Below are 25,226 nucleotides of genomic sequence, written 5' to 3' on the forward strand. Positions count from 1 at the left end.
CCTAACCAGCCTACTCGGCTAGTCTATCTGGTCTCCCCTTTATTGTCTCAAAAAGGTAAATAAAATAAGCACAAAGAAACAAGTCTATATTTTTCAGGTTACCAAATTACAATGGAATTTCAACTTTTCTTATTACCTTGATTTTAGTTTAAGTTAATACTTACACTCCATCATCCATAGTGAATTTTGTTTCCATTCCAGAGTCACCCTGGTTTTTTTGTTTTGTTTTTGTTTTTTTTTCTCTTCACAGCTTTTGGATGATACCCCACCGCACAAAACTAGAAATTCTGTGCTATGGCCACAGGCCTTGGAAAGTCCGGTCCTCACCTAACTTTTCAAGCCAAACTCAGAGAACTTTTTCTCTCTCGTTTTTTATTTTGTTTTATTTGTTTCTTTGTTGTTTCTCATTTTGGGTTTTGTTTTGTTTAGTTTTTTTCCCCATCCCTACAGTTTTTCAAATGCAAAGGCCAAGCTGCCTGCTTCTCTTCACTGTGGTGGTTGGCTGCAGCAGCTGATGACTTGATGGCTTCAGGATTTGTTGTTTATTGATATGGCTTGCATTATCTTTTGTTAACAAATATGTGAGTCTGGAATTCAGAGGCAAATGGGGAATGGACATACAAATTTTGAAAATTTTCGCAATAGATATTTCAATGTCAGCATGGCATGAGATTGGAGATGACCCATGGAGAAAGAATAAAGAAGTGGGTTTATCCTGGAAGCAATCCAAATTTTAGTGAGAAAGAAGACAGAAAAAGATTCTAAATAGTGACAAGTAAGCTTGGAAGAAAACTAAGAGAGCAGAGTCACAAAAGTCAGGAAAATAGAGGGTTTCAAGAAAAAGGCCTTTTTTCAAACTGGTGTGATGTATAGTTGGCTGAGAACAAACAAGAGCTTTGGACACAGGAAATGGGGAGCACTGGGAACTTAGGTTACAGGTAGTAAAGGGCAACCCAGACATCTTCTGGGACACCTTCATGATACCTTTTCTCTTGTGCCACTGTATCTCATTAATGCAGATATCTGCCTGCTGGATAAATCAGATTTCTTTGCCTAGAATTTGAGAAAAGGGACTAAAGAAAAAGACAGGCCTGAGTGTTCAGTATTTCCCTAAGCGTGGTTAGCAAACAACTTTCAAGAGAGCTTCTTATTTTGTTTAAATTACCTGGAATTGTTTAATGTTTGCAACCAAAAGAACTTTCATTAATACATTTGCCACTTCTCAAGAATACATGTATGCTGCATCCAGCGCAGCTCGGGCCCGTGTCTGAGGACGGGTGGCGCAAGACTTAAGAAACAAAGAGACAAAATAAAGAGCAAAGATGGGACCAGGGAACTCAAGATCTCATGGATCTAGAGTGCTGAAATCCTGGCCAACATCATATTTCTTAGGAGTATAGAGCTCAGAAAAAAAATGCGATCAAAGAGGTGGGGCTTTGGACATTCCATGCAATAAGCACTAAGTTCTGCTTACTGATAAATTCCAGGCCTATCCCTTCCAGGAACAATCACCCTCCTCAGTGTATGAAAATTTCTAACTCTATCCTGTTATTACCTCCAGGATATCTCGAGATAGCAAATATATCCCCTGGGTTAAACCTCATGCTTTCATGCCAAAACAAAGTTCTATTAATGGATGATCTGGCTTTCCAGGACCGTCCATTGTTTTACCCTAAGGAAAAATCTGCCCTCCTTCGTGCCCTTATGGTAAACATCAGGATTCCCCCTCACAAATTGTCTTTAGCATAATACATGTTATAGGTCATCTACGTAAACAATTAAAACAAAGCAAGCATGTGCATTTTAAGCAAGTAAGTGTGAATATAATATTTTAAGCTCATGGAAATTTAGGTGCAGCTTGTTTCCCATCATATGTAAACTTATATTTCTTTAACACATACATAAAAACATTATCCTATGTTGTCTCACTCAGTCCTCACAAAAACACGAAGTTTCTCCTACATTATAGATAAGGGAACAGTGGTTAGTAACTTGCCACAGATCACAAAGATAGGAAATGGTAGTTCAGGACTAAAGTGTATATCTTCATGGTTCAAATGCCCCCTTTCTTTTTCTCTGGGCCTCTTTCATGTCATGAGAAATAAGAACACTAATAATAATAACAATCGTCAAAACACAGCATTTTCGAGGGCATGTACTGGCCAAAATGCTTAAAAACATTTAATGTTATTTACCCCCTAACCTATCAGAGAGGATCTACTGTTATCTCCAGTTTACAGATGAGTAAGTATGCACAGAGAGGTTAAGTGACTTAACCAAAGACACAAAGAGTACAAACTACCTTCTGTACAAGTTTTCCGGTTCCTTTTTATCTTTGAAGAGGGATATTGGGACTGTTTCTTGTAAACAGAACAAATGATTTACTCAGTGACACTGACTACTAAATATTTAGACCCTACTATATATTTACCAAGAATAGCAATGGAAGGTAAGTTCAAAGAAAGCCTTAAGAAACAGTTCACGGACTTCTGCCTTAAACAGCCTAAAAATAAACTCCCCACTATTTTTATTTACTCCTAAATCTTATGAGATACAGCTTGGGCCTTAACGCCTCTGAGAATCAAAATGGGTTATCTTTCTTGCATTCTAGTTACAGTGTAAAGGACTCATCTCACTTGTCAAGAATATATAGATCTATTGCACACAGTGAATAAATACATGTGCCAAATTTACTGCTGTTTGATGTGTTCTTTATGCATTTGGTCTGCCCTTTTCTCTGTAGCCCTAAATTTTGGATTTCTACAACCTCAGACTCCAAAATCCTAGAGTCCAAGTTGTTCACAGGAATCCATGGAGCCCTGGGCATTGCTTGAATGAGCTCCATGAAATACCTGTATTACACACACACACACATATATACGCACATATTCTCAAGGGAGCTTCTGATCCACATATTGAGAACTACACTCCTAAGGGGAGACAGTACTTTGTTTTGGTTTTTTTTTTGTTTGTTCTGGTGGGGGGAGGTATTTAGGTTTATTCATTGATTTTATTCTTAGAGGAGGTACTGGGGATTGAACCTAGGACCTCATGCATGCTAAGCATGCACTCTACCACTTGAGCTATACCCTCCCCCCGAGACAGTACTTTGAAATATCCAGATTACATCTGTTTAAGGCATGTGGATATTCCATTCATCCATCCCTAACAGGTAACGAGCCCTTATTCTGTGTTCTAGCATGGAATACGATGGAAGAAATACCAAGGAAAGAGTTGAAAAAAATGAGTTGAAAAAAACATACTTGGTATGGTAAACTTTAGTTCTTATAATAAAGACTCAACAGTAAATTAGCTTAAAGACAGTTGAGTCTTGTCACTTGGAACAGATCCACTGTGATCAGTCCAGCTCTGTGGTGCAGCGCTGCTCCTCCTGATCGGGATCTGTTGTTCCTTCCAAGTCATTGTTCTGCCATCCCTAGCGCCTGAAGTTCTCTGCTTGGCCAGACAAGATCAACACCTTCATAGAAGGCAGCAAGAAGGATGAAGGCTCTAAAGCCTAGGAATGTCTTCTACTTATGCTTATTAGGGAGCAGGTAGCCACATGCTCACCCCTGCTCTCAGATAAGCCAGAAATATTGCTTCAGGCCCGGGAGTTATCTGTCCAGGTATTCCTTTTCTTACAACAAAGAGAACAAGTTTTAGTTGAAAAAATGCCAGTTGTACTACAATAACCTAAGATTTTTTCACAGAATAAAACCCATTCTGAGGACACTAAAGAATACAGTGACAGGCTGACAGTCCTGAGATTGTAGACAGTTTACAACAGGTAACAAGAAACGGGTAACGCACTTGAGAACTGCTTGTTTTGCCTCATTTTCTGCTGTGAAGGGAACAAGACTGGAATCATGAAAACCTGGGTTTGAAAGGCTCACTCCAGCCTTTTTGTCAGGGTATGTGGCACGCAACCAGTTTATTAGAGTATTTCAAAATTGACTGTAGTTAAGTCTGTTACTCAAGATAGAGCCAAAATAACTTGGTAAACATAAACCGGCATACTTATACCAGACAGATGCATCAATAGGTTCTTTTTGATTGTAAAACAGTACCTCTGGATGGATGGGAAAGACAAGTCAGCCTGTCTCCATTCCGTTTTTAAACTCGAGAGTACCTCTCATACTCTTAACTCCTTTTTCTCTCGTAAAAACTGATTACTTTCAACATGACTAGTCCTCTCCTTTCTCCCTTTTATCATGTGATGTCAGTCAGGCTGTTTTAATGTCCTTAACTCTCGAGTGTCAACCTATGTACACGTTTACCTCGTCTTCTGCAAAACTTCCCAGCTTCAGACGTTTGTACAAAATGTAACCTAGTTTATCACCTGAAGTCAGCCTCCTCGCTACAAAGCAAGATAGTCTACGGTACGTAGATCAAACCAACTATGAACTATCTGCAAGCCACGTAAGCTGAAACTTACAGAAATCTTATTACCATCAGGTGAAGTTTACAGGTTGAGAACACTAGTAGTCCAAACATCTTCGTTCATCACGCTGAAATAAAAAGTGACAACTCTTTCAAGTGAACGGATAAGTGGCCCTGAAAAGGGCCTTGAGGTTTGCCGTGTTAAGCGAGGCGATCAGCGGAAGCTTAGCCGCCGAAGCCGTAGAGAGTGCGTCCTTGGCGCTTAAGCGCGTAGACCACGTCCATGGCCGTGACCGTCTTGCGCTTGGCGTGCTCGGTGTAGGTCACTGCGTCGCGAATCACGTTCTCCAGAAACACCTTCAGCACCCCGCGGGTCTCCTCATAAATGAGACCGGAAATGCGCTTGACGCCCCCACGACGAGCCAAACGCCGAATAGCGGGCTTAGTAATACCTTGAATGTTATCGCGTAGAACTTTGCGGTGACGCTTAGCGCCTCCTTTTCCAAGGCCCTTCCCGCCTTTACCACGCCCAGACATCGCGAAAAAACTACCAACTTCGCAAAATGCTGGTATCCACAGCGCCACTTAGTGCTTTTATAGAACCCTGACGGACCTGTTTGAAAACTGCAAAAGCGGGGGCGGGAACCGCAGCTAGTCCCGCCCTTCGCTTATTTGTCCCTCGCTTAGAGCGGTGGTGGCTAGGTGGGGCGCCTAAAACGACAATGGATCCTGGAGGTGAAATTTAATAAAGGCTTCTATACATGGAGATGTGTTTTTGTGTATGCATACAACACGTGAAGCCATTAAATAGGGCAATAATTCATAGACTTTCCATAAAGAAACCCGATCGTTCTACTTCAGATTTCCCAGAATATGAAATAGTTAATACACGCTATTGCCCCTTAAACGCTTTAAATGCAGTTTTAAGCAAGTCCTATCTTTATTAAGTTTCCATAAGTTTTATCCATTTCTGGTTGATCCGTTAACTAAGCAGAGCTCTTTGTCACACAGGCTGGATAACCCAACCGAGGAAATTAAGAATGTAAGTTTACGTGTTTGAGAGATCAAGTAACGTTAAAAATCACTGAGGGCTAAATTGGAGATTTATAAATATGTATATCTCAAAGTGATAAGAAACGTACTCTACTGTAAGTCTAAGATTTATGGTTTGATTGTGTATTTAATTATGGACAGGTTTTATCTGGCACTGTATCTGTCACCACATTCTATTTCTCCAACCACGTGGCATTACAGTGTCCAGCCAAGCTCCAGAGACAGCCTCCTCCAGATAGAAGCTTGTGGTCTTGGGCAATCTATACTTACCTTTTTTTTTTTTTTTTTTCTTTTTTCATTTTAAATGTATACAAAGGTAATGGGGGAAGGTATAGCTTAAGTGGTACAGTGCCTGCTTAACATACACAATGTCCTAGATTCAATCCCCAGCACCTTCTCTAAAAATTAAGAAGCTAGCTAATTCCCACCCCCCCAAAAAAAAATGTATAGGAAGTTATGAATAACAGAGTACTTAAATTTAAGAGATAATCCAAAATGTTTAAAATAATACCAGCAAATAAGCAATGACTCAACATTATTTATTATGAAATATTATACTATCGTGGCTGCTCTCAACTCCTCCTTTAAGTATTCACCCCTCTAAAGTGAGAAGCCTAAGCAAGTGTTTAATTTGCAAAACCTTCTTTTGCGAACTCCTCAAAATAATAAACACATAACGATTTAATTTCTCGTTATTTCCCTTGAGGTCCAGCTGACTTTGGATAGATTTGGCTTTTTCCTCCATGGTGAGGAGGACCCTGTTATCAAAGCTCTTCCAAGAGTTTACAGTGCTCTAAAACAAATTCTACAATGGAGTTGTTAATCTGGATACACATAGGGGCTTAGAGTATCTGGGAATTTATATCGAAAAAAAATTCCATCTTTATTTTCACTATACTCCAATTGAATCTTAGCGTTTCCTCCTCTTGTGAAAATGTAGTCAACAAACAGGGTGATTGGCAGGACCCATGCTCTGTTCCTATCACGCTGCAGTCACAGCTGTCAATATCTCAAAATATTCTTTAAACATGTTACTCTTTCTAAAATGTGGTAATTAATGGTCATATGGATAATCTTACTATTTAGAGTATTAAAAAAGAAGCACATATTAATACTTCACAATTTTGGATTTTTTTAAAATTGGCAATGATATTTTAATATAAGTGTTATCCTTTGTAATTGTGTATATTATTTTAAGCATTTAAAAGTACTTTTCTGGGAAGGGGTTCATGAAATTTATGAGACATACAAAGTAGCCTGTGTTACAAAAATGTTTAAGAATCTCTCTTCTCCAGGATCTTGAAAGTCTGGAAAGATGCTGGGTTTCAAAAGTGTGCAGAAAGAAACATTGGGAAATTCCATGAATGTTGGAATGAAACTGATATATTAGTAAGAGTACTCTGATAGAGCTAAGGGTAAATGAAAACAATTTTCTCCACTTATGAATAGTAAGAGGTCATTTCCTCTTCCTCTTAGAGAGTTTTCTTGGAGAAATAGTGAGTCTGAGCTTTCACTCTTCCCTTAGGAATACAGTTATATTTTTCTAGGGATTAAGCCCAGTCTCCAGTTTTTACAATGAAAGAAATCTCCTAGTTTATAAACCAAATAATCTCTAGATATGTAAAAATATACGTCTGTTATTAGCTTAGGAGTCTTTTACAAATTACACATGAGAGCTGAACCCATGAAGGTGAATGGGGTGGTACCTTGAAGATTATCTATATCTAGATAGCTAAGAGAGAACTCTTTCTTTGTGTTGCTGCAGAAAACCAACTATGAGTTAAGGTCATTTTTAGGTTAGGAATGCATGAATCAATAACAAGTAAATACACACTCCAAATAAATTGTTTAAAAATTTTCAATTTTATTAATATTTATTAATGTTTTCATGTTTAACTTGAATGTACTACATGAAGTGATCTGGTCATTTGTTGATTTTGATGGTACCAAAGGGGAGTATTAAACCCTTACCTCTTGGGCTTTCTTCTATCTGCTCCCAGCATTTCTGTCATTCATAGTCCTAGGGAAACACAGACTTCTACATGCTTCAAAATAAACGTAATTTAAAAAAAACAAAACAAAACATAGTTTTGGAGTGAAAAATTCACTTTCTACCATCAGTCTATTTCCTACCGAATATATATCATAAGCTATAATTTGTTTCTTATAAAACTATATCCTTTTTTAAGTAAGAACTGTAGTGGTGAATACAAAATATGCTTGTTTTGAAATTTCCCTCTCTTAAGGAAAGTCTACATAAGCATGTGTGACAGTGTTGTACATGTATATATTCCTTAATTTTGTTACTTGAAAACTTTGCTAAAGTTTACCTTCCTGAACAATGACAGACCTCTGTACCCAAGAGCTGGTGAACATTTTAATAACTGATCCTCCCTGATAAAGTCAATGTAAATAAAAGAATTTTTTAAACCCATAAAGGGGCCCAACTCTCCTTTACATCTTTACCTGGAAGTCCTCTGCCATCAGCTATTGAAACACAGACCCAACCAATATATCAAAAGCATCACTGATTGTTGCTTTTGACATTTTCCTAAACAAATATTGAATGTCTGAAGCCCCTCAATTAACTAACACTCTAATTAGTAACAGGGAGCTATGATAAAGCTTTTTCAGAGAAAATAACTTGACATCAGAAATTGCTGTTATTCCAAGCATCCTTTCTTGTAGAGAAATCCTGAAACAGCCTGTGTTATTTCTCCTCATATGAAGCATATTTTGGGGGTAAATCTCAATGAGAACCAAGCAGTTGTTGAACAGATGGAAATCCAAGAATGTGTAGAATGTCACTGGAGAGCAAGCTATTCAAAACACAAGGGAAGAATTTCTATTTTAAATGAAAATCAAAAAGTTGCCTTCCTGACCTGTGAATCTCTAGGAGTGTCAGGGGCTTTTGAAAAAGGCTGGGACCGACGTGATAAACACTGGAGGAAGAAACTACGAAGGTCTCAAACCTTAACCTGTCCTGGTTCATGACAGAGTATAAGTGGTGTGATTCCTAAGCAGGAAATTTTAATATTTTGGCTTTCCTGAATTGTAACAAACACAACTCAGGGGCAGAGCTGAGACTAGGTTGCCGTCAAGCTGGAAGACAGCTGGGAACCAATCAGCGCGCAGTGGCGCTTTGCGTATATATACACAGTCCCACGCCTATTACTCAAATTTAAGACCTTTTATTTGGACGGTTAGACACTTCGAGCAACAGTCATGTTTGAAACCGTACCTACCGCACCTCCTGCTCCTGCGGAAAAGACTCCTGGGAAGAAAAAGGCCCGCAAACCCGCCGGTGCCACGAAGCGCAAGGTGTCCGCGTCTCCGGTGTCGGAGCTCATCACCAAGGCTGTCTCTGCTTCCAAGGAGCGCAGTGGCGTGTCCCTGGCTGCGATGAAGAAGGCGCTGCCGGCCGCCGGATACGACGTGAAGAACAGCCACATCAAGTTAGGACTTCAGAGCCTGGTGAACAAGGGCACTCTGGTGCAGACCAAGGGCACCGGCGCCTCGGGCTCCTTTATACTCAACAAAAAGGCGACCACCCGGCATGCCAAGCCCAAGGCTAAGAAGGTAGGAACAGCCAATCCTAAAAAGGCTGCTGGGGCAGTTAAGTCCAAGGCGAGGGGCGCGACCACCCCGGAAAAAAGCGTTAAGACGACCCCCAAGAAGGTGAAAAAGACAGTAGCGACTATCCGGGCCAAGGTGGCCAAGAGCCCGAAGGAGTTTAAAACAACCAAACCGAAGGAAGTGTCCAAGGCCACAGCTCCTAAGTCCAAGGTAAGCAAGTCAAGAAAGTCAACCCCCAAAAAAGAGAATTGATAAGACTAGTTGAATACTTAATTAAAAGGCTCTTTTCAGAGCTACCTACTTAACTTACTAAAGAGCTTGTAACATCAGTTCACAGCACTCTTTTCAGAAAAGGTGGTTGGCTCTGAAAAGAGCCTTTGGGTTTAAGGTTGGCACTTAATCGTGAAATACAAATTTTACGCCCTCTCCCCGCGGATGCGGCGCGCGAGCTGAATGTCCTTGGGCATGATGGTGACACGCTTGGCGTGGATGGCGCACAGGTTGGTGTCCTCGAAGAGCCCCACCAGGTAGGCCTCGCACGCCTCCTGCAGCGCCATCACGGCCGAGCTCTGGAAGCGCAGGTCGGTCTTGAAGTCCTGCGCGATCTCGCGCACCAGCCGCTGGAACGGCAGCTTGCGGATCAGCAGCTCCGTGGACTTCTGGTAGCGGCGGATCTCGCGCAGGGCCACCGTGCCGGGCCGGTAGCGGTGCGGCTTCTTCACGCCGCCCGTGGCCGGCGCGCTCTTGCGGGCCGCCTTGGTGGCCAGCTGCTTGCGCGGCGCCTTGCCGCCGGTGGACTTGCGGGCCGTCTGCTTGGTGCGAGCCATAACAAACTTCCGAAAAAGCAGCTAGCTGATAGAAAAATGAAAGCCTAAGCTCCGTCTACCCATATATATAAAGGGAGTCCCGTTCTGATTGGACAAGGCACATGTTCCTTATTGCTCACAGTGAAGGTATTGGTAGCGAGGTTCACTCTCTGATCACATGAGCCTCCCTTTGAGAGACCGTTTTCAATCCTTGCTCGCCTCTATTTTTAAGCCGTTTCTTTAAAATATTCTTTGGTTTTTCTCCGTCGAATTAAAACAAATTATTACGATGCTATATCTTGTTTGTAAAAAATATGTGTATTTTAATTTTGGCACCTGAAAATGGCTTTCTTTTGATCAAAGTTTTGAAAAGGCGAGTTAGATGGGATTGGCCAGGTGATTTTTATACCCTCATTGAAGTTTAGTAAGGCAAATTTCACATCAATTTATTGATTACTCTTTAATTTTGATATTTTAAAAATAGCATATTTTTCTTTTATTTCTCCCTTATGTATTACAATTAAGACATGCTTAGGTGGTTTGTACTACCTGTAAATTTCATTTCAGGTTACTAAAGTTGGTAAAGTATTTGTTACAGGAAAAGGTTTCAGTTGAATCTGATGGGATTGAGAACCATCAGTTTAGGGGTCTAGAGATCATAACAAAGCAGAATTTGGAAAGAAACCTGAACACTGTCATCCCCAAACCAGGCCCCCTGAACAGAGTCTTCTACCATAAGACTTGGCTTGCTCACAGCTGTTCACTGGATGAAACCTTGCATTGCATTGCAAGCCATTATATGCCAGTGTCACTTTTCTGGATTGGGGTGAGTGCTGTGGCCACGGGAAGAGGAAGAAATCTCTAGGGTTAAGATGCATTGTATTTTAAAGACATACAAGTTTCAGAATTTACAAAAGTAAAAGATTTACACCTATATATCTTGTGATGTGATCACATGTCTTAGGATTCTTTGGAGCCATATTTTGAAAAGAGAAAGGAGAAAAGTACCTACCATCTTTTAGAAATTATTTTTTTCTTAAGGAATCCTCTTCTAAGTCTGTCATGAAGCCCAGGCTGGATTAACAGTGACAAACTCTGAAGGGAACTATACCCAACTCTGGAGGTTCTGATTATAACCTCGGGCTTCTCTACCTCAACTGAAAATCCAGATAAATGAGGCCTCAGTCTCTTCACTCCTTGCTGCAAGATTTCAAAGCCAACTATGTGAGACGTTTTATTAGAGAAGACGACTTTATCTTCCCAGAAGTCAAACCCTCTATTTTTTTTTCTGAATGCACTGAGACGATTAACACAGAATTATTTCACACTTGCTATAACATTAACACGTTTACTTTTCATTTACTGTAACATCCTCACATAAAAGCACCCAACTACGATTCACAATTTCAACTGAGCGTTGTGTAAAATGGTGTTAAAAAATACTCAATCAGATGTAAATGATACAGGGTACTGTGCATCCCGTAAAAGTCATGCTGAACCGTGTTAAGCTCTGCCTTAAATGACTTCTGACTCTAGGTTACCAAGAATACCAAGTATTGTATACCCATTTAGAATTGATTAAGGCCCAGTTCAGTAGAGTTGAAGACTGGCAACATTCAAAACAGTTTCCCTTCACCATCAGTACTGAAGGAGTGGTTTTAGAATCTGTAGGTCACTAACAAGATTTGCATCTAAACTATCAACACTTACCATTCATTCTACCCATTGTCTTTTTCTCGGGTTTACAATTCTGAGTGCCTGTTAAGTGATCAGCTTAATTACTTGTGATACAAGATCCGTCTAAATCCTTTACTTAGTTGAAAGGAATTGTAGTTTCATAAACTTAAACTAGAGTAGTTTGGGATTTCTCAGGAGTTTAAATACTGACATCTTCTTCCAGATTGACATATTGTGCTGAAAAGTTTCCAGGTACCTGCTTAAATACGCATAACGATAAGCCCTTTTAATGACTACGTGGGTGGCTCTGAAAAGAGCCTTGAATTAATGTTGACTTTTAAAAGACCAAAAATCCAAGTATTACAGTTTACTTGCCCTTGATTTTGTGGTGGCTCTCGCTCTTCTTGGGCAGCAGCACCGCCTGAATGTTAGGCAGAACACCACCCTGAGCGATGGTGACTTTGCCCAGCAGCTTGTTGAGCTCCTCGTCGTTGCGGATGGCCAGCTGCAGGTGGCGCGGGATGATGCGGGTCTTCTTGTTGTCGCGGGCCGCGTTGCCCGCCAGCTCCAGGATCTCGGCCGTCAAATACTCCAGCACCTCCGCCAGGTACACCGGCGCGCCGGCCCCGACCCGCTCGGCGTAGTTGCCCTTGCGGAGCAGGCGGTGCACTCTGCCCACGGGGAACTGGAGCCCGGCCCGCGAAGAGCGGGTCTTCGCCTTAGCCCGAGCCTTACCACCTTGTTTTCCACGTCCTGACATTTCAGCAATCTCATGAAGACTAACAAAGAAAAACAGAAAAGAACACAATTTCTTACCAAATGAGAAGCAATTGTAGTTGCAAGCCGAATTGTAAATTCAGATGTTTGATTGGCTATACAATCTTTACGCTTGCAACCAATTACAAAGAACTAGAGTCACCTAATTTGCATACCGGCTTCCAATCTGGAAAAATCTATCCAATCGAAGTGTAACCTTTTAAACACTATATTTGCTCAGGAGAGCTACAAATTTTATGAGCGTTGTAGACAAGTCCCAGCTTCTTTTCATTAGCTGAGTAGTGTATTTTGTGTTCGCTCATGCCAGAAACTTAAGTGCACTCTGGCTCTGAAGAAGGGCTCCAAGAAGGCCATGACCAAGACGCCGGAGGACGTCAAGAAGCGCATGCGCAGCCGCAAGGCCCGCTACTCGGTGTACATCTACAAGGTGCTAAAGCAGGTACATCCTAATACTGGCATTTCATCCAAGGTGATAGGCATCATGAATTCGTTGGTCATCGACATCTTCGAGCGCATCTGGCGAGGGGTCGCGCCTGGCACATTGCAAGCGCTCGACCATCACTTCCCGGGAAATCCAGAAGGCCTTGCGCCTGCTGCCGCCCGGGGAGTCGGCCAAGCACGGTGTGTCCAAGGGCACCATGGCCGTCACCAAGTATACCAGCTCCAAATAATCGCAAAGAATAAAAGGTTTTCCTATATAACCCCAAAGTCTCTTTTAAGAGGCATCCACTTTTTTCAGCATAAGAATTGTAATCACTTATATTTAATAGGACTGGTAGAACAGGTTTTGTTTACTTTGTTGAAACTTAAGGTTGCTGCTTTGGGGTGTTAAAACCTTGGAATACACAGACCTTTTGATCCGTTGAAAGCAAATATTATTCTTTATAGGTTAGTGATAGGGTACTCACTTTGGCTGCAAAGCTGGCCAGCTGTGGACATTGGACATGTGACTATCACTCAACCTCCTGTGATGTAGTGTACCTTACACACTAGTTCCATGAAGTGACTTAAAACTTGGCAGCACCTCTTCTGTTAGTGATGTGATAAGAAGGAAATGTGTAACTCATTTATTTTGCTAAAGCAATAGGACTCCTAAATATTAATAGTAGTGGGACAACTGATGTGCATGGAAGTTGAAAAACGAACATCACAGGCTTAAGGACAGGGCAATTTAATATTAGGATTTTTCCAAAGCTTGTCTAAAAAGTTAGACCATTGCTAAAATACCATGATGGGGCTCATAGACACTAGCAGTCCAGAAAATATATGTGCTTTAGATATTTTGTTGCCTCTCCCTTATTTATTTTTTTTTTTTTTCTGAGGTTGGTTTTATGTATTTTTACCCGGGTCAGCAAAAATCCTACTTTTAAAATGAAAAAAAAAAAAAAAAAAAAGAATCACACATAATTTTAGTTCACCACCACCACTGTCTTGTCCTATGTAGAGAAATACCATTGCCAGGAAAATTTACACTTCACCTTTCTACTTGCAATTATAAACCTACTTAAGGTTATATACCACCATAAATGGCTTCTCATTTGAAATAAATGCTAAGAATTTATATTCAAAGTATTTTTAGGATTTCAACCCTGGTATGAAAAAAGTAATAATATTCTATACTCCTGTGTAATTGCTGTCATGAATAAGAGGCTTTTAACTCCCAGAGCAAAACATGAATACACACATGCACAACACATCACACTCAGAAAATATGTAAACATTCAAACAAAAAATAAACGTATAAAGCGAAAGCAACAAGAAAAATGTAAATGAATGAAAAGTAAAAATATCAGATATCTGTATATGAGAATTTATATTGTCATAAATTGTTAATTTTTGCTTTCTATAATCCCAGACATAAATATCTAAACCAGGTCTATATGAGCTTTAGGGGAGTTCATAAAACCCAGAAATTACACAAAAGTGAATCCGTATATTCCTTCTCCTGGAGCAGAAAGTATATAACATTTTATTGAATTCTAAAAATACTTTCATTTAGTCTGCTAGGGCTGCTATCCAGAGTAACACCTCCCTAATTATGTATACCTTCTAATGTTTGGAGTCTGTGAATATGTTAGTATACATAACAAAGAGGAATTAAGGGCGCAGATGGCACTGAAGTTGCTAATCACCTGACTTTAAAATAGGGAGATTATCCTAGATTATCCAGTTGAACTCAATATAATTATGAGGACACTTAACAGTAAAGGAGGAAATTAGAATATAAATCCAGAGATGGCAGTGTGAGAATATGGCCAGAGATTTCTGGCTTTGAAATCTAAGAAAGCGACCATAAGCCAAAGAACAAGGATGACCCTCTAGGAGCTGGAAAAGGCAAAGAACAAGATTCACTCTTAAGAGTTTCCAGAAGGAAATGCGGTCCTCTGACAGCTTGATTTTAGCTCAGTGAGATTTGTGCCCAAATGTTGATCTAAAAAGCCATAAAATTATAAATTTATTATCTGAAGCCACCATATTTGTGATAACTTATTTTTTTAATCTTTGTGGGGGTTAATTAGCTTATTTATTTGTTGTTTTAGTGCAGGTACTGGGGATTTAAGTCAGGCCTTCATGCATTCTAGGCCTAAACTCTACCACTGAAATATACCCTCCCCCTGAAATAATTTGTCAGATCACCAATAGGAATTTAATGCACCCACATAAGGTTAGGAATTATAGATTAATGTATTCAATATTCTTTAAAGTAACTACATCAATTTAAATTTAAATGTGTAAATATAAAAACCACTATAGATGCAAGTAAAGTCTCTAAATATAGCAGGCTCACATAATTTTTAAATTGCTTTTATTTTAATAGTAGCCATTTACATATTCCTTTTTGTGAGTGTCCAGGGTGTCTGTAATAGCAGAAAGTCAACTTTCTTGGAGCAGCAGTTTCTTCACTCAGTATAGTATCATTTTTACTTCTGATTATAATACCACTTCAAAAAGCTTGTCTTTATAAGTGGAGAAATAGAAACATTTACCTCATACTGTCCATAAACAACTTCATGAGTTGTAAATTCTCATAAAATGATTGCTTTTATTATAACTATAGTATTTATTTTCACAAAAGTGTCAATGGAGTTGGTTTTAATAATTTTCTGATTTTATAAGGCACAGAGGGTGTGAAAACCAAAGATTATTTACCTGGCAGAACACAAATTCCAACCAATGTCTTCTGATCCAATACACTTTCAAAGATGTACAGATAGAATTCAAAAGCCATTTCACATACAGATGTCTCAACTTTAGGAAGTACTTTTAAATGAATTATCTGCTCTCTCCGCATTAGGCTGTCTCTTTTCTTGGGGCACTTCTTATTCATCTTTTATAAAGTGTTCTGAGTCAATCAAAAAGGAAGCTTTGGTTAGCTTAGATGAAGCCGCATATCCCAGACACTTGTAGGCTGCATTCAACTGCAACTCACTTCTCCTGTCTCCTGGAGTAAATGCTTTACCTACTTGGGAGAAGGGACGGTGATAAACCCTTCCAAGATTTAATTCCTTAAGAGTAAAGAAAATGCAATATGATTATTAAAGTGCCTGATGCTGAAAGTGAAATAAGCAAAAGGTTTAAATCACGGGAGGCTTGGCATCATGCATTAGCCTATGTTCGGCTAGGAAAACAGAAAAAGATGTTAATTTTACAAAGTTAATTTAACAAAAGAAACAAGTTTTGGAATAAAGAGCAAAACCCGAGCTGATCTGTTTCAGAAACTGAAGGAAACAAGAACCACGTGTAAGGCTCCAGGCATACACACAAAAAAAGGCAGTTAAAGAATCTTAGTATGGGAGAACTGGTAGGGGTTAAGCATTTGAATTCTGTGGCGCAGGGTGATAATTCTAGGAGTGTAAAATGCAATCTGGATAGAGGGCCCAGGCAAACTAGGAACTGACACCAATTACTGCTACTGGCGTGCAAGCCATTGTTAGAATTACAGAAGTTTTCTCTTAACTCTATCCTTCCATTCTCTAGATTTCCTAACTGAAAATAAATTGCGGTATACATAAACTTTGCCTTCTTTAGCATAGAAAATAGGAAGATCTCGGAAAGACTTGAAGGAGAAAAACAAAAGCCTCCTTTACTGAGCAGAGGTTCTATAGATACTCAAAGAAACACTATATAGCACATCCAACTTTAGATGAGATTGACAAATTGGGAAATTCTGCAGGTTAAGGACAACCAGGTAATAAGGCTGCATTGCCAACTACTAACTTGAGAAAGTGAGAAAATGAAAATATAAAACTTAGAAAAATTCAGCACTAACCTGACTTGTTAGGACCACTTATCTTGTTTACTAAAATTCCTATTTCAGTAGAGCGAATGACTAAGAACAGAGCCTCATTCTACCCTACATATTACAGCAGTACTCAGGATTAGAGCTCTTTATGTGAATGCGTGAGTGGCTCTGAAAAGAGCCTTTGGTTTGACAGTGCCTACGAGCACATTTACTTGGAGCTGGTGTACTTGGTGACGGCCTTGGTGCCCTCAGACACGGCGTGCTTAGCCAGCTCCCCGGGCAGCAGCAGGCGCACGGCCGTCTGGATCTCCCGGGACGTGATGGTCGAGCGCTTGTTGTAATGCGCCAGGCGCGATGCCTCGCCCGCGATGCGCTCGAAGATGTCGTTGACGAACGAGTTCATGATGCCCATGGCCTTGGACGAGATGCCAGTGTCCGGGTGGACCTGCTTCAGCACCTTATACACATACACCGAGTAGCTTTCCTTGCGACTGCGCTTGCGCTTCTTGCCATCCTTTTTCTGCGCCTTAGTCACCGCCTTCTTAGAGCCCTTCTTCGGGGCTGGAGCCGACTTGGCTGGCTCAGGCATTTCAGCAAAGCACAAAAACCGCCCAACGAAAAAAACAGGTCTCGAAATGACTGCTTACACAAAGAAATTGTGGTCTTTTATAGCCGGCCTATGCAAATAAGGTATTGAAAAATATCCAGCTCTGATTTGATAATATAAGTGACGATATTATGCAAATTTAATTGCGTCACGTCTCCTTTCCTATTGGTTCATAGTCAGAGATGATTTTTAACCAATCCAATCTCGCATTTGAGTATTCCATTCAGCACTATAACTGTCATCTTGTTGCTCCTCTTAGTACATTTCTTTTCTGCCATTCCTGTGGTTATTTTGTCACTGCTGAGATTTAGTATGTCTGGACGTGGTAAACAGGGCGGCAAAGCTCGCGCCAAGGCCAAGACCCGCTCTTCGCGGGCCGGGCTCCAGTTCCCCGTGGGCCGAGTGCACCGCCTGCTCCGCAAAGGCAACTACTCCGAGCGTGTTGGTGCTGGAGCGCCGGTGTACCTGGCGGCGGTGCTGGAGTACCTGACGGCCGAGATCCTGGAGCTGGCGGGCAACGCGGCCCGCGACAACAAGAAGACCCGCATCATCCCGCGCCACCTGCAGCTAGCCATCCGCAACGATGAGGAGCTCAACAAGCTACTCGGTCGCGTGACTATCGCTCAGGGCGGCGTCCTGCCCAACATTCAGGCGGTGCTGCTGCCCAAGAAGACTGAGAGCCACCACAAGGCCAAGGGCAAGTGAAACATAGTTCTTAACTTCTGCTTCCGGAACTCAAAGGCTCTTTTCAGAGCCACCCACTTTTTCTGGAAAGCGCTGAAACACTTCGTAAGTCCAGGAGACATGTCTCAATGCTTAATGTGTGCTTGTCTTTTCATTTTGTTCATGCTAGTCTGATGTTTTGAGTTTGAAGATGGAGATCCGCTCCCATGTTTACCACAGATAGGGTCAGTTTAATTGTTGGTCACTATGCACCGTAATATCTTAAGAATTTATGAAGCTAAATGTCATTCCCTTTTAGTGAATGATGAAATAGGTTTGAGCAGAAAGGATCGTTGTTAGACGAATTCTGTGTCAGGGCATAAATTAGGGCTTGTGGGCTCTAGGTGACATGTAAATGACAAGACCATGATGCCTCTTAAGGTTGGAATATATGTGCAGTATATATGTGTATATACAAATAAACTTGCTCTCAAAAAGTAAAATATGAATAAATGAGAGAACAAAGGAATAGCTGACCAATGACATGTTAGGGCGGGCTTTTTAAATTTGGAGGATGCGACCATTAATTGTGAGACATTTTATCCATTGGTTATTTCTCTTCAGAAAAAATGTAATAAATGAAGTACACTAAAATCAATACTACATGAAACCTTGCTGTTACGGGCTCAAAGTGGACTATGAATAAAATTTCGACTTGTATTCAAATGCTAGTGGAAATCCAATTGTACTTCTCCAGAAGGAAACCTGACAACAAATCACAGCGGGGACACTAGGAACCAGACTGACCTGCTCTTATAAATAAGGTCAGAAACAGCACCAGCACGGTATGCTCTCCAGCCAGTTTCCTTTTCTGTTATAATGGCTTGCAGTAAGTGAGGTGGGAAGCCCCATTAAAAGACCAGCAGGACCCACAGGCAGGGCCACTACTTTACTCCAGCGCCATCTGGTTCCCCAGCCCGGCGGCATTATCTGACTTCTGTGCTTCTGTAAACCGCTTGCTTCTAGGAAAGTCATACTTAGCCCTAAAATTCTATATGTTCCCAAAGCTCACTCCTCATTGGTCCATTTATAACACCTTATTAGCATATGGCGCGAATCTTCTCGAAAACTAAAATTTTCTTAAACCTTATAAACGGGGTCCAGAGGTTGGAGTGTTAACTCCTATGGGTCTGCCGGCGTAATAAACCTGAGTTTTCTAACCATCCGAGTGCCGCTTGGTCTCTCGCCGGGATCCAGGTTTCTGTAATACTTTACTGTAACATAAGCCGGCAGCCCGCAAGTGCACGGGCAGCGTGAAGAAGTAGCAGCGTTACCGGCCCGGCACGATAACCCTGCGCGAGATCCGTCGCTACCAGAAGTCCACGGAGCTGCTGATCCGCAAGCTGCCGTTCCAGCGGCTGGTGCGCGAGATCGCGCAGGACTTCAAGACCGACCTGCGCTTCCAGAGCTCGGCCGTGATGGCGCTGCAGGAGGCGTGCGAGGCCTACCTGGTGGGGCTCTTCGAGGACACCAACCTGTGTGCCTTCCACGCCAAGCGCGTCATCACGAATACCTAGGGATATCCAGCTCGCATACCGCATCCGCTGGGAGAGGGCGTAACCTAACGCTATTGCTTACACCGAACTGGAAAAGGGTCTTTTCAGAGCCACCTACTTTGTCAATGAGAACAGTTGTAATATATTCCTTTATGTTCTCTCTCTTGAATGAATGTAAATTGGGGGGGGGGGCGGTACTTAAACACCGGTAGTGGAAATACATACTAGATTGTCTAACATAGAATCTTGTTTGGAATCATAATTGTGGTGTGTAATGGCATATAATATTTTGCTATTTAATTTGTGGAAATCGCTTCACTTCTCACTTCCAATGTTGTCTTTAAAACTACAGTTTTATTTTATGAGAATGGCATGAAGGTGTGTTTGCTATGGTTTATAGGTGTCGTCTCATTAGCCCATGCCTAATGAAGTATCTGCTTTCCTGTCTGCAATCTCCACTTTTCTGTACTTTGCTTACCAGTGATAATTTACTATGACACTGAGTAAAAAGTGTTCAATTTCCCAGGTCTACAGAAAGTGAAATGACCCCACAACTCTCCTAACTAAACCCTCTATTTCCTATCAACTCACAGTCATATGACATCTCATTTACATTTTTTTTCAAAAAGATAAAGCCATGATTCAGCAAATACAAAATGAACGTGTGTAAGAGCTTAAGTTTTCAATAAGTGAACCAATAGATAAAATGCTGTGATAGGTTCAAAGAACATTTAAGAAATTAGGGTATTTATAGAAAATTTAACAAGAGAAATGTTAGGATAAGATTTAACTTAGGTTAAAATAAATTTATTGTCCAAGAATTCATAAATCTTTGGAGTTATATGTTCCACTGGACAGATATTATTTGCATTCCTACCAAATAAGACTCTGCAGGTTAAGTAAATTCACTAAGTTTGGTATCTATAATCAATAGTGAGTAGTTATATGATCAAAGTACATTTTCATAGAAAACTTGTGTGGTGTATAACTTTGTATATTGGACATCAGAGGCCCTCTTTTTCTTCCATGTCTCACATAATTTTTATCACACTGTGGACATACGTGATTCTTTGTTGAAGATGCTAGTTAAGCTGGAAGGAATACATGTATATATATATATATATATATATATATATATATATATATATATATATATGAAATTTCAAAATAAATTTCTATGAAACTTCATGTTGTAACTCCTTGATATTCTTATTTTATTTCTGAAACAAATAATAGACACTTTAACGTTTTTTTTACTCTTTCTAGACTTCAAAGTAGTTGACCTGATGTTTTTAATCTCATTGTCTCTCCATCTTGACCTACTTTACAGGAATAGTAAATTATTTACTGACCTTCCTTCTATTGCAGAAAACGCTTTTTACTTCGACTAAATGACTTCTTTTTTTTTTATAACCACTGAATACATATTATAACTTACCGAAGCTTAAGCCCTCATGGACACTCAATGCTTTATTTATTTATTTATTTTAAACTTTTTTTTATTGCATTATAGTCATTTTACAATGTTTTGTCAAGTTCCAATGTAAAGCACAATTTTTCAGTTATACATGAACACACGTGTATTCACTCACTTTTTTTTTTCGCTCTGAGCTACCACAAGATCTTGTATACATTCCCTAAGCTATATAGTATAATCTTCTTTATCTATTCTACATATGCCTGTCAGTATCTACAAATTTTGAAGTCCCATTCTCTCCCTTCCCAGCCCCCGCCCCCTTGGCAACCACAAGTTTGTATTATATGAGTCTATTTCTGTTTTGTATATATGTTCTTCACTGCTTTAATAATCAGTTTTGAATGTTGTTTCTCAAGAAACACACTTTTGGAAAAAAAAATTAGAGATTTTTCAGGTAGTCTCCTGATATTCTGCCTTTTAATAATTCTAAGGTCAACAACTTTTCTAGTATTCATCTTTTCTTGCTCTGATAAGTAATGGTTTATTTGACAAGCCTCTCTTAGTACCCTAACTTGGTTTGTATGTATGTATGTATGTATGTATGTATGTATGTATGTATGTATGTATATATTTGTTTGTTTGTTTGTTTTTACAGTGCTTTATACTCTAGTTGGGACCAGTCTCTGTAATTGGGTTTCTTAGAAATACATTGAATGTCCCCAGTATTCCAAAGTCCATGATAGCAAGATTAGACAGAGATCAAGAAAGGAAGGATCTAGAGCAGTGCTGTCCAAAGAAAATAATGCAAGCCACATATTTAATGAAAAATTTTTCAGCAGTCACCATTTAAAAAGTAAAAACATGCCATTGCTTAAATGATATATTGCATTTAACCCAAAACGTCCAAGATAATTTCATTTCAACATGTAATCAATATAAGGACATTATTATCACAATATTTTACATTCTTTTATCAATCTAAATCTTACAAGTTGGGTGTATATTTTATTCAATATGATACTAATTTTTATTGGAGATGACTTGATTGGCACTTAAATTCCATACAATTTACTGCTGAAAATTAAGTTCACATCCTCGGGTTGTTCAAACATACCTAAAATCTCCCAATAACTGAATGAAGTATCAGCTTTTAAATTTAAATTAATTAAAATTTAAAATTCAGTTCCTCAGCAGCATCAGCCACATCCCAAATGCTCAAAATGTATTACTGACTCCTTCATCAGACAATGCAATCTCAGGGGGAATTGTGTTTGGGGTGTGGAGATGGTGATGCGTGACTGCTGGAAAAATCGGAGAGGTTATATAAATTTAAATGTAATCAACTAAATTTAGCACTGTCTTCTTAATAAAAATTTTACACACATAGAGATCACTAACTTTTTCACCTTCATTTAAAGTGTTTCTGGGGAGGAGAGAAGCCAGAGTTTGCTATATATCAGATAATGCGTTTAAAATACGAGGCAATTTACAGTTTCGGTCAATGACTTGCCAATGACGTGTAAATATCCTAAAAACTCAAACTTGAAAAACAGTTGTTGGCTTGATAGGGATAATTATTTCAGTTCCTTGATAAACAAAGAAATGTTTCAATGTTCTTCAGCAGGGAATTTTGTAGTGAATAGTGAATTCAGGGAATGAGCAGGCTAAGCAGTCTTTTTCTTCTCAGGGCTCCGCCCCCACAGGCTCCCCGGCATTTATGGGCGGAGATAAATTCGGCTGCCATCAAGCCACTCCCGCCTACCCAACTAGCCTCGTTGATAGTTTTCAAACAGGTCCGCTGCAGGTTTCTAAATAAGAATTTCATTTTTTTTTTTTTTTAATTTTCCCTCAAGCACGTTTGTAGATAGTTTGTGTCTACTGGTAGTGATGCCTGGACGTGGGAAGGGTGGAAAAGGCCTGGGAAAAGGAGGTGCCAAGCGCCACAGAAAGGTGCTACGGGACAACATCCAGGGTATTACTAAGCCCGCGATCCGTCGTCTGGCTCGGCGGGGTTGGTGTCAAACGCATCTCCGGCCTCTTCTACGAGGAGACCCGCGAGGTGCTGAAGGTGTTCTTGGAGAACGTGATCCGGGACGCGGTCACCTACACCGAGCACGCCAAGCGCAAGACGGTCACGGCCATGGACGTGGTCTACGCTCTCAAGCGCCAAGGACGCACCCTCTACGGCTTCGGTGGCTAAGTCTGATCTCGCAGACCCTGTGTTTGTAGAAATAGTCAAGGCCCTTTTTAGGGCCACCTATCCATTCACTTGAGAGAACTTGTGGCACTAGGTTGATGTTTTCAACCTTTTTTTTTTTTTTTTTTATGGAACTGGAGTTAACATCGGGTTTTCTGGGCAATCTGAGTGTTCAACTTTATTCCAATGTTACAGGCTTCCTGCTCCTCAGTGGTTTTTCTAACAAGTTTCTAGTTTCTGACTGCATTATCAGTAGGATCTACTTTCGGTTCCTAGGATTCCTTTGCTTCGTAAAATTGAAGCAACCTGATGAACTTTCCTCTTAAAACTCGGTACAGATTTAAATCCAGGAGTTACTGTTCATCTATAAACGAAACTTGAATGTGTATGGGAAACGTAGGTAGTGCTTTGTTAGCCTGCTCAAGTCTCAAAAATTTCTCAAATATTCTGCTAGGGAAACTCAAAGGAAAAGGTACAATGAAAACAAACTGAACAGTAGATAGGGGAAATACATGTAAGCCTTGGTGGCACGTGGAACAGGTATTCTCTCCGGTAAAGCACTTGTATTTTAATTATCTAAATCAATTGTCCAATATTTTCCCATCCACACACAAAAAAAAATAACTGGGATTTTTCTGTTGTCACATCCATTCCTGATAGTTTCTAATAAAGCAACAACTGCAATTCATCTCACAAGCACTCTGGCTTCTTTTCTCAGTTATACCAGAACCCAAGGAACACAGACACCTGTGCTGGAAATCAGCCACCCCAAAGGTTTTCTCATCTGTCAGCATTTGCAAAGGAAAAAAGGAGAAACTCCCCAAAACGATAGTAACCAACTCTGTGTCTTGACTTTAAGAGAAAGTTACTGGAAGCGGCCTATTTAAAAGGCCTTCAAGGTATTGAGGGCCCTTTCCTTACCTTTTATCAGGGATTACTGCCCTCAGGCCATTTGGGATAATCCCAGTACTCCGGGGGCGGGGGCGGAGTAGGGTGGGGTAGGGTGGTGTGGAGTTGGGTAGAGTGGGGTGGGGGTGGGGTGGGGGCAGGGGGAGGAAGAAGCAATCCTGAGTTAACTTTTGATCCTGCTGAGTTCTGTGACTGTCTCTTAAGGTGGCCTCCTCTTGAGGTTCACCCTTGTGTGATCCAGCCCGAGTGTGGATGTGACCTATGACTTGCTTCTAACCATAAAACCAGGTGACCATAAGTGACAGGATGTAATAATTTTATGTGTATGACTGAGTTATGTAGAACTGTAAAATCTGTCTTCTTTGAATCTTGCATGATGATTTTGATGGACCAAGTATCCCTGTTGGCAGGCACAGATGACAAGAAACTCAGAGGGCTCTTTAGGAATTGAGGGAGGCCACCTACTAACAGCTTATAAGGGCTTCCAGTGGACAGCCAACAAGAAAATAAGACACTAAGTCCTACAAACACAAAGAATGTGTTTGGATAAGATATTTCTCCATTGAAGAGGCTTCAGTCCTGGATAACACCTCAATACCATCCTTACAAAGCACCCAGATAAACTATGCCCAGATACACAGAATCTGTGAGATAATGTGTGTTGCCTGAAGTGAGACTGCCAACACATTTGGCATCTTAATCAATCCATGTCATCTAAAATAACAGGTAAGTTTCAGAGCCATGTGAACTTCCAATCATACACCCAATTCTGAACTTGCACATATACTGATAATGCCTTGCTGGCCTCCCAGATGGGAAGTCTATAAGCCATGACAAGTCCTAAAAGCAATTTATCGAAGTCATTTTGCTTTCAGCAGTACAAAATATTGTATTAAAGTATCAAAATATTGACACAGGAAAACTATACATTTCCATCCATATCTATACTCCCTACACTTCTACATCTTCTTGTATTCCTGTTTTGTTTTCTTTTTTCTGAGGCACACCAAATGAAGGCAACGAATACAGAAAAGAAATACAAAAGAAAAATGAGTCAAAATTAAGGCTTCAGACCCTGCTTCAGCATGATGTAGAATTGATTATATCACTAATAACCTCAAGGCAAAGTGAATTTTTTTTTCTTTTTAATGTAAATTTGAAAACTCATCTTTGAACCAGTCTAGCCTATTAATAGTTGAGATTAAATTCTGGGGTTCCACTAAATACTCCAGACCTACTCCAATAAATACTCTGTAACCGACATTCTGAGCCTTTGTGTCTTTTGTAAAATAAAAAAAGGACAATTTCTCATGAGTTAATATTTGTGAAGCCCTTTGACGGGTAGGGGCAGACTTAACCAGTCTC

The 25,226-nt window shown here is 40.3% G+C and overlaps 6 protein-coding genes and 3 pseudogenes across 9 annotated transcripts; 5 read left to right on the forward strand and 4 right to left on the reverse strand.

Moving 5' to 3' along the window:
• Nucleotides 1–4,545: 4,545 nt before the first annotated feature.
• LOC141574133 (histone H4) lies at nucleotides 4,546–4,957 on the reverse strand. Its single transcript, XM_074347920.1, has one exon. It carries the CDS (start codon nucleotides 4,915–4,917, stop codon nucleotides 4,606–4,608), a length of 312 nt encoding a protein of 103 aa, XP_074204021.1. The 5' UTR covers nucleotides 4,918–4,957; the 3' UTR covers nucleotides 4,546–4,605.
• A 3,677-nt stretch (nucleotides 4,958–8,634) lies between these two features.
• On the forward strand, nucleotides 8,635–25,124 carry LOC105084166 (histone H1.5). Of its 4 annotated transcripts, XR_012501003.1 has the most exons (3): nucleotides 8,635–9,219; nucleotides 23,671–23,851; nucleotides 24,272–25,124. XR_012501003.1 is itself a non-coding variant. In XM_074348217.1 (2 exons), exons 1-2 carry the CDS (start codon nucleotides 8,659–8,661, stop codon nucleotides 23,782–23,784), a joined length of 675 nt encoding a protein of 224 aa, XP_074204318.1. In that variant the 5' UTR covers nucleotides 8,635–8,658; the 3' UTR covers nucleotides 23,785–23,933. The 4 variants fall into 4 exon arrangements, 3 of the variants coding, with proteins under 3 accessions (XP_074204318.1, XP_074204320.1, XP_074204319.1); XM_074348217.1 differs by lacking the exon at nucleotides 24,272–25,124 and having other exon boundaries at nucleotides 23,671–23,933; XM_074348219.1 differs by lacking the exons at nucleotides 23,671–23,851; nucleotides 24,272–25,124 and adding an exon at nucleotides 22,609–22,744.
• LOC141574210 (histone H3.1) lies at nucleotides 9,370–10,007 on the reverse strand. The gene has a single exon (XM_074348221.1). The coding sequence runs from the start codon at nucleotides 9,834–9,836 to the stop codon at nucleotides 9,426–9,428; it is 411 nt and encodes a 136-aa protein (XP_074204322.1). The 5' UTR covers nucleotides 9,837–10,007; the 3' UTR covers nucleotides 9,370–9,425.
• On the reverse strand, nucleotides 11,773–12,252 carry LOC105084165 (histone H2A type 1-like). Its single transcript, XM_010974205.3, has one exon. The coding sequence runs from the start codon at nucleotides 12,250–12,252 to the stop codon at nucleotides 11,860–11,862; it is 393 nt and encodes a 130-aa protein (XP_010972507.1). The 3' UTR covers nucleotides 11,773–11,859.
• LOC105082448 (histone H2B type 1-C/E/F/G/I-like) lies at nucleotides 11,952–15,849 on the forward strand (annotated as a pseudogene).
• On the reverse strand, nucleotides 16,672–17,105 carry LOC105084167 (histone H2B type 1-C/E/F/G/I). The gene has a single exon (XM_010974207.3). The coding sequence runs from the start codon at nucleotides 17,099–17,101 to the stop codon at nucleotides 16,721–16,723; it is 381 nt and encodes a 126-aa protein (XP_010972509.1). The 5' UTR covers nucleotides 17,102–17,105; the 3' UTR covers nucleotides 16,672–16,720.
• Nucleotides 17,054–19,003, forward strand: LOC105084168 (histone H2A type 1-B). The gene has a single exon (XM_010974208.3). It carries the CDS (start codon nucleotides 17,432–17,434, stop codon nucleotides 17,822–17,824), a length of 393 nt encoding a protein of 130 aa, XP_010972510.1. The 5' UTR covers nucleotides 17,054–17,431; the 3' UTR covers nucleotides 17,825–19,003.
• LOC141574287 (histone H3.1-like) lies at nucleotides 18,010–20,485 on the forward strand (annotated as a pseudogene).
• LOC105084169 (histone H4-like) lies at nucleotides 22,643–23,648 on the forward strand (annotated as a pseudogene).
• Nucleotides 25,125–25,226: the final 102 nt, after the last annotated feature.

Source organism: Camelus bactrianus, chromosome 20 (assembly GCF_048773025.1).
Source record: "Camelus bactrianus isolate YW-2024 breed Bactrian camel chromosome 20, ASM4877302v1, whole genome shotgun sequence".
Classification (NCBI taxonomy): domain Eukaryota; kingdom Metazoa; phylum Chordata; class Mammalia; order Artiodactyla; family Camelidae; genus Camelus; species Camelus bactrianus.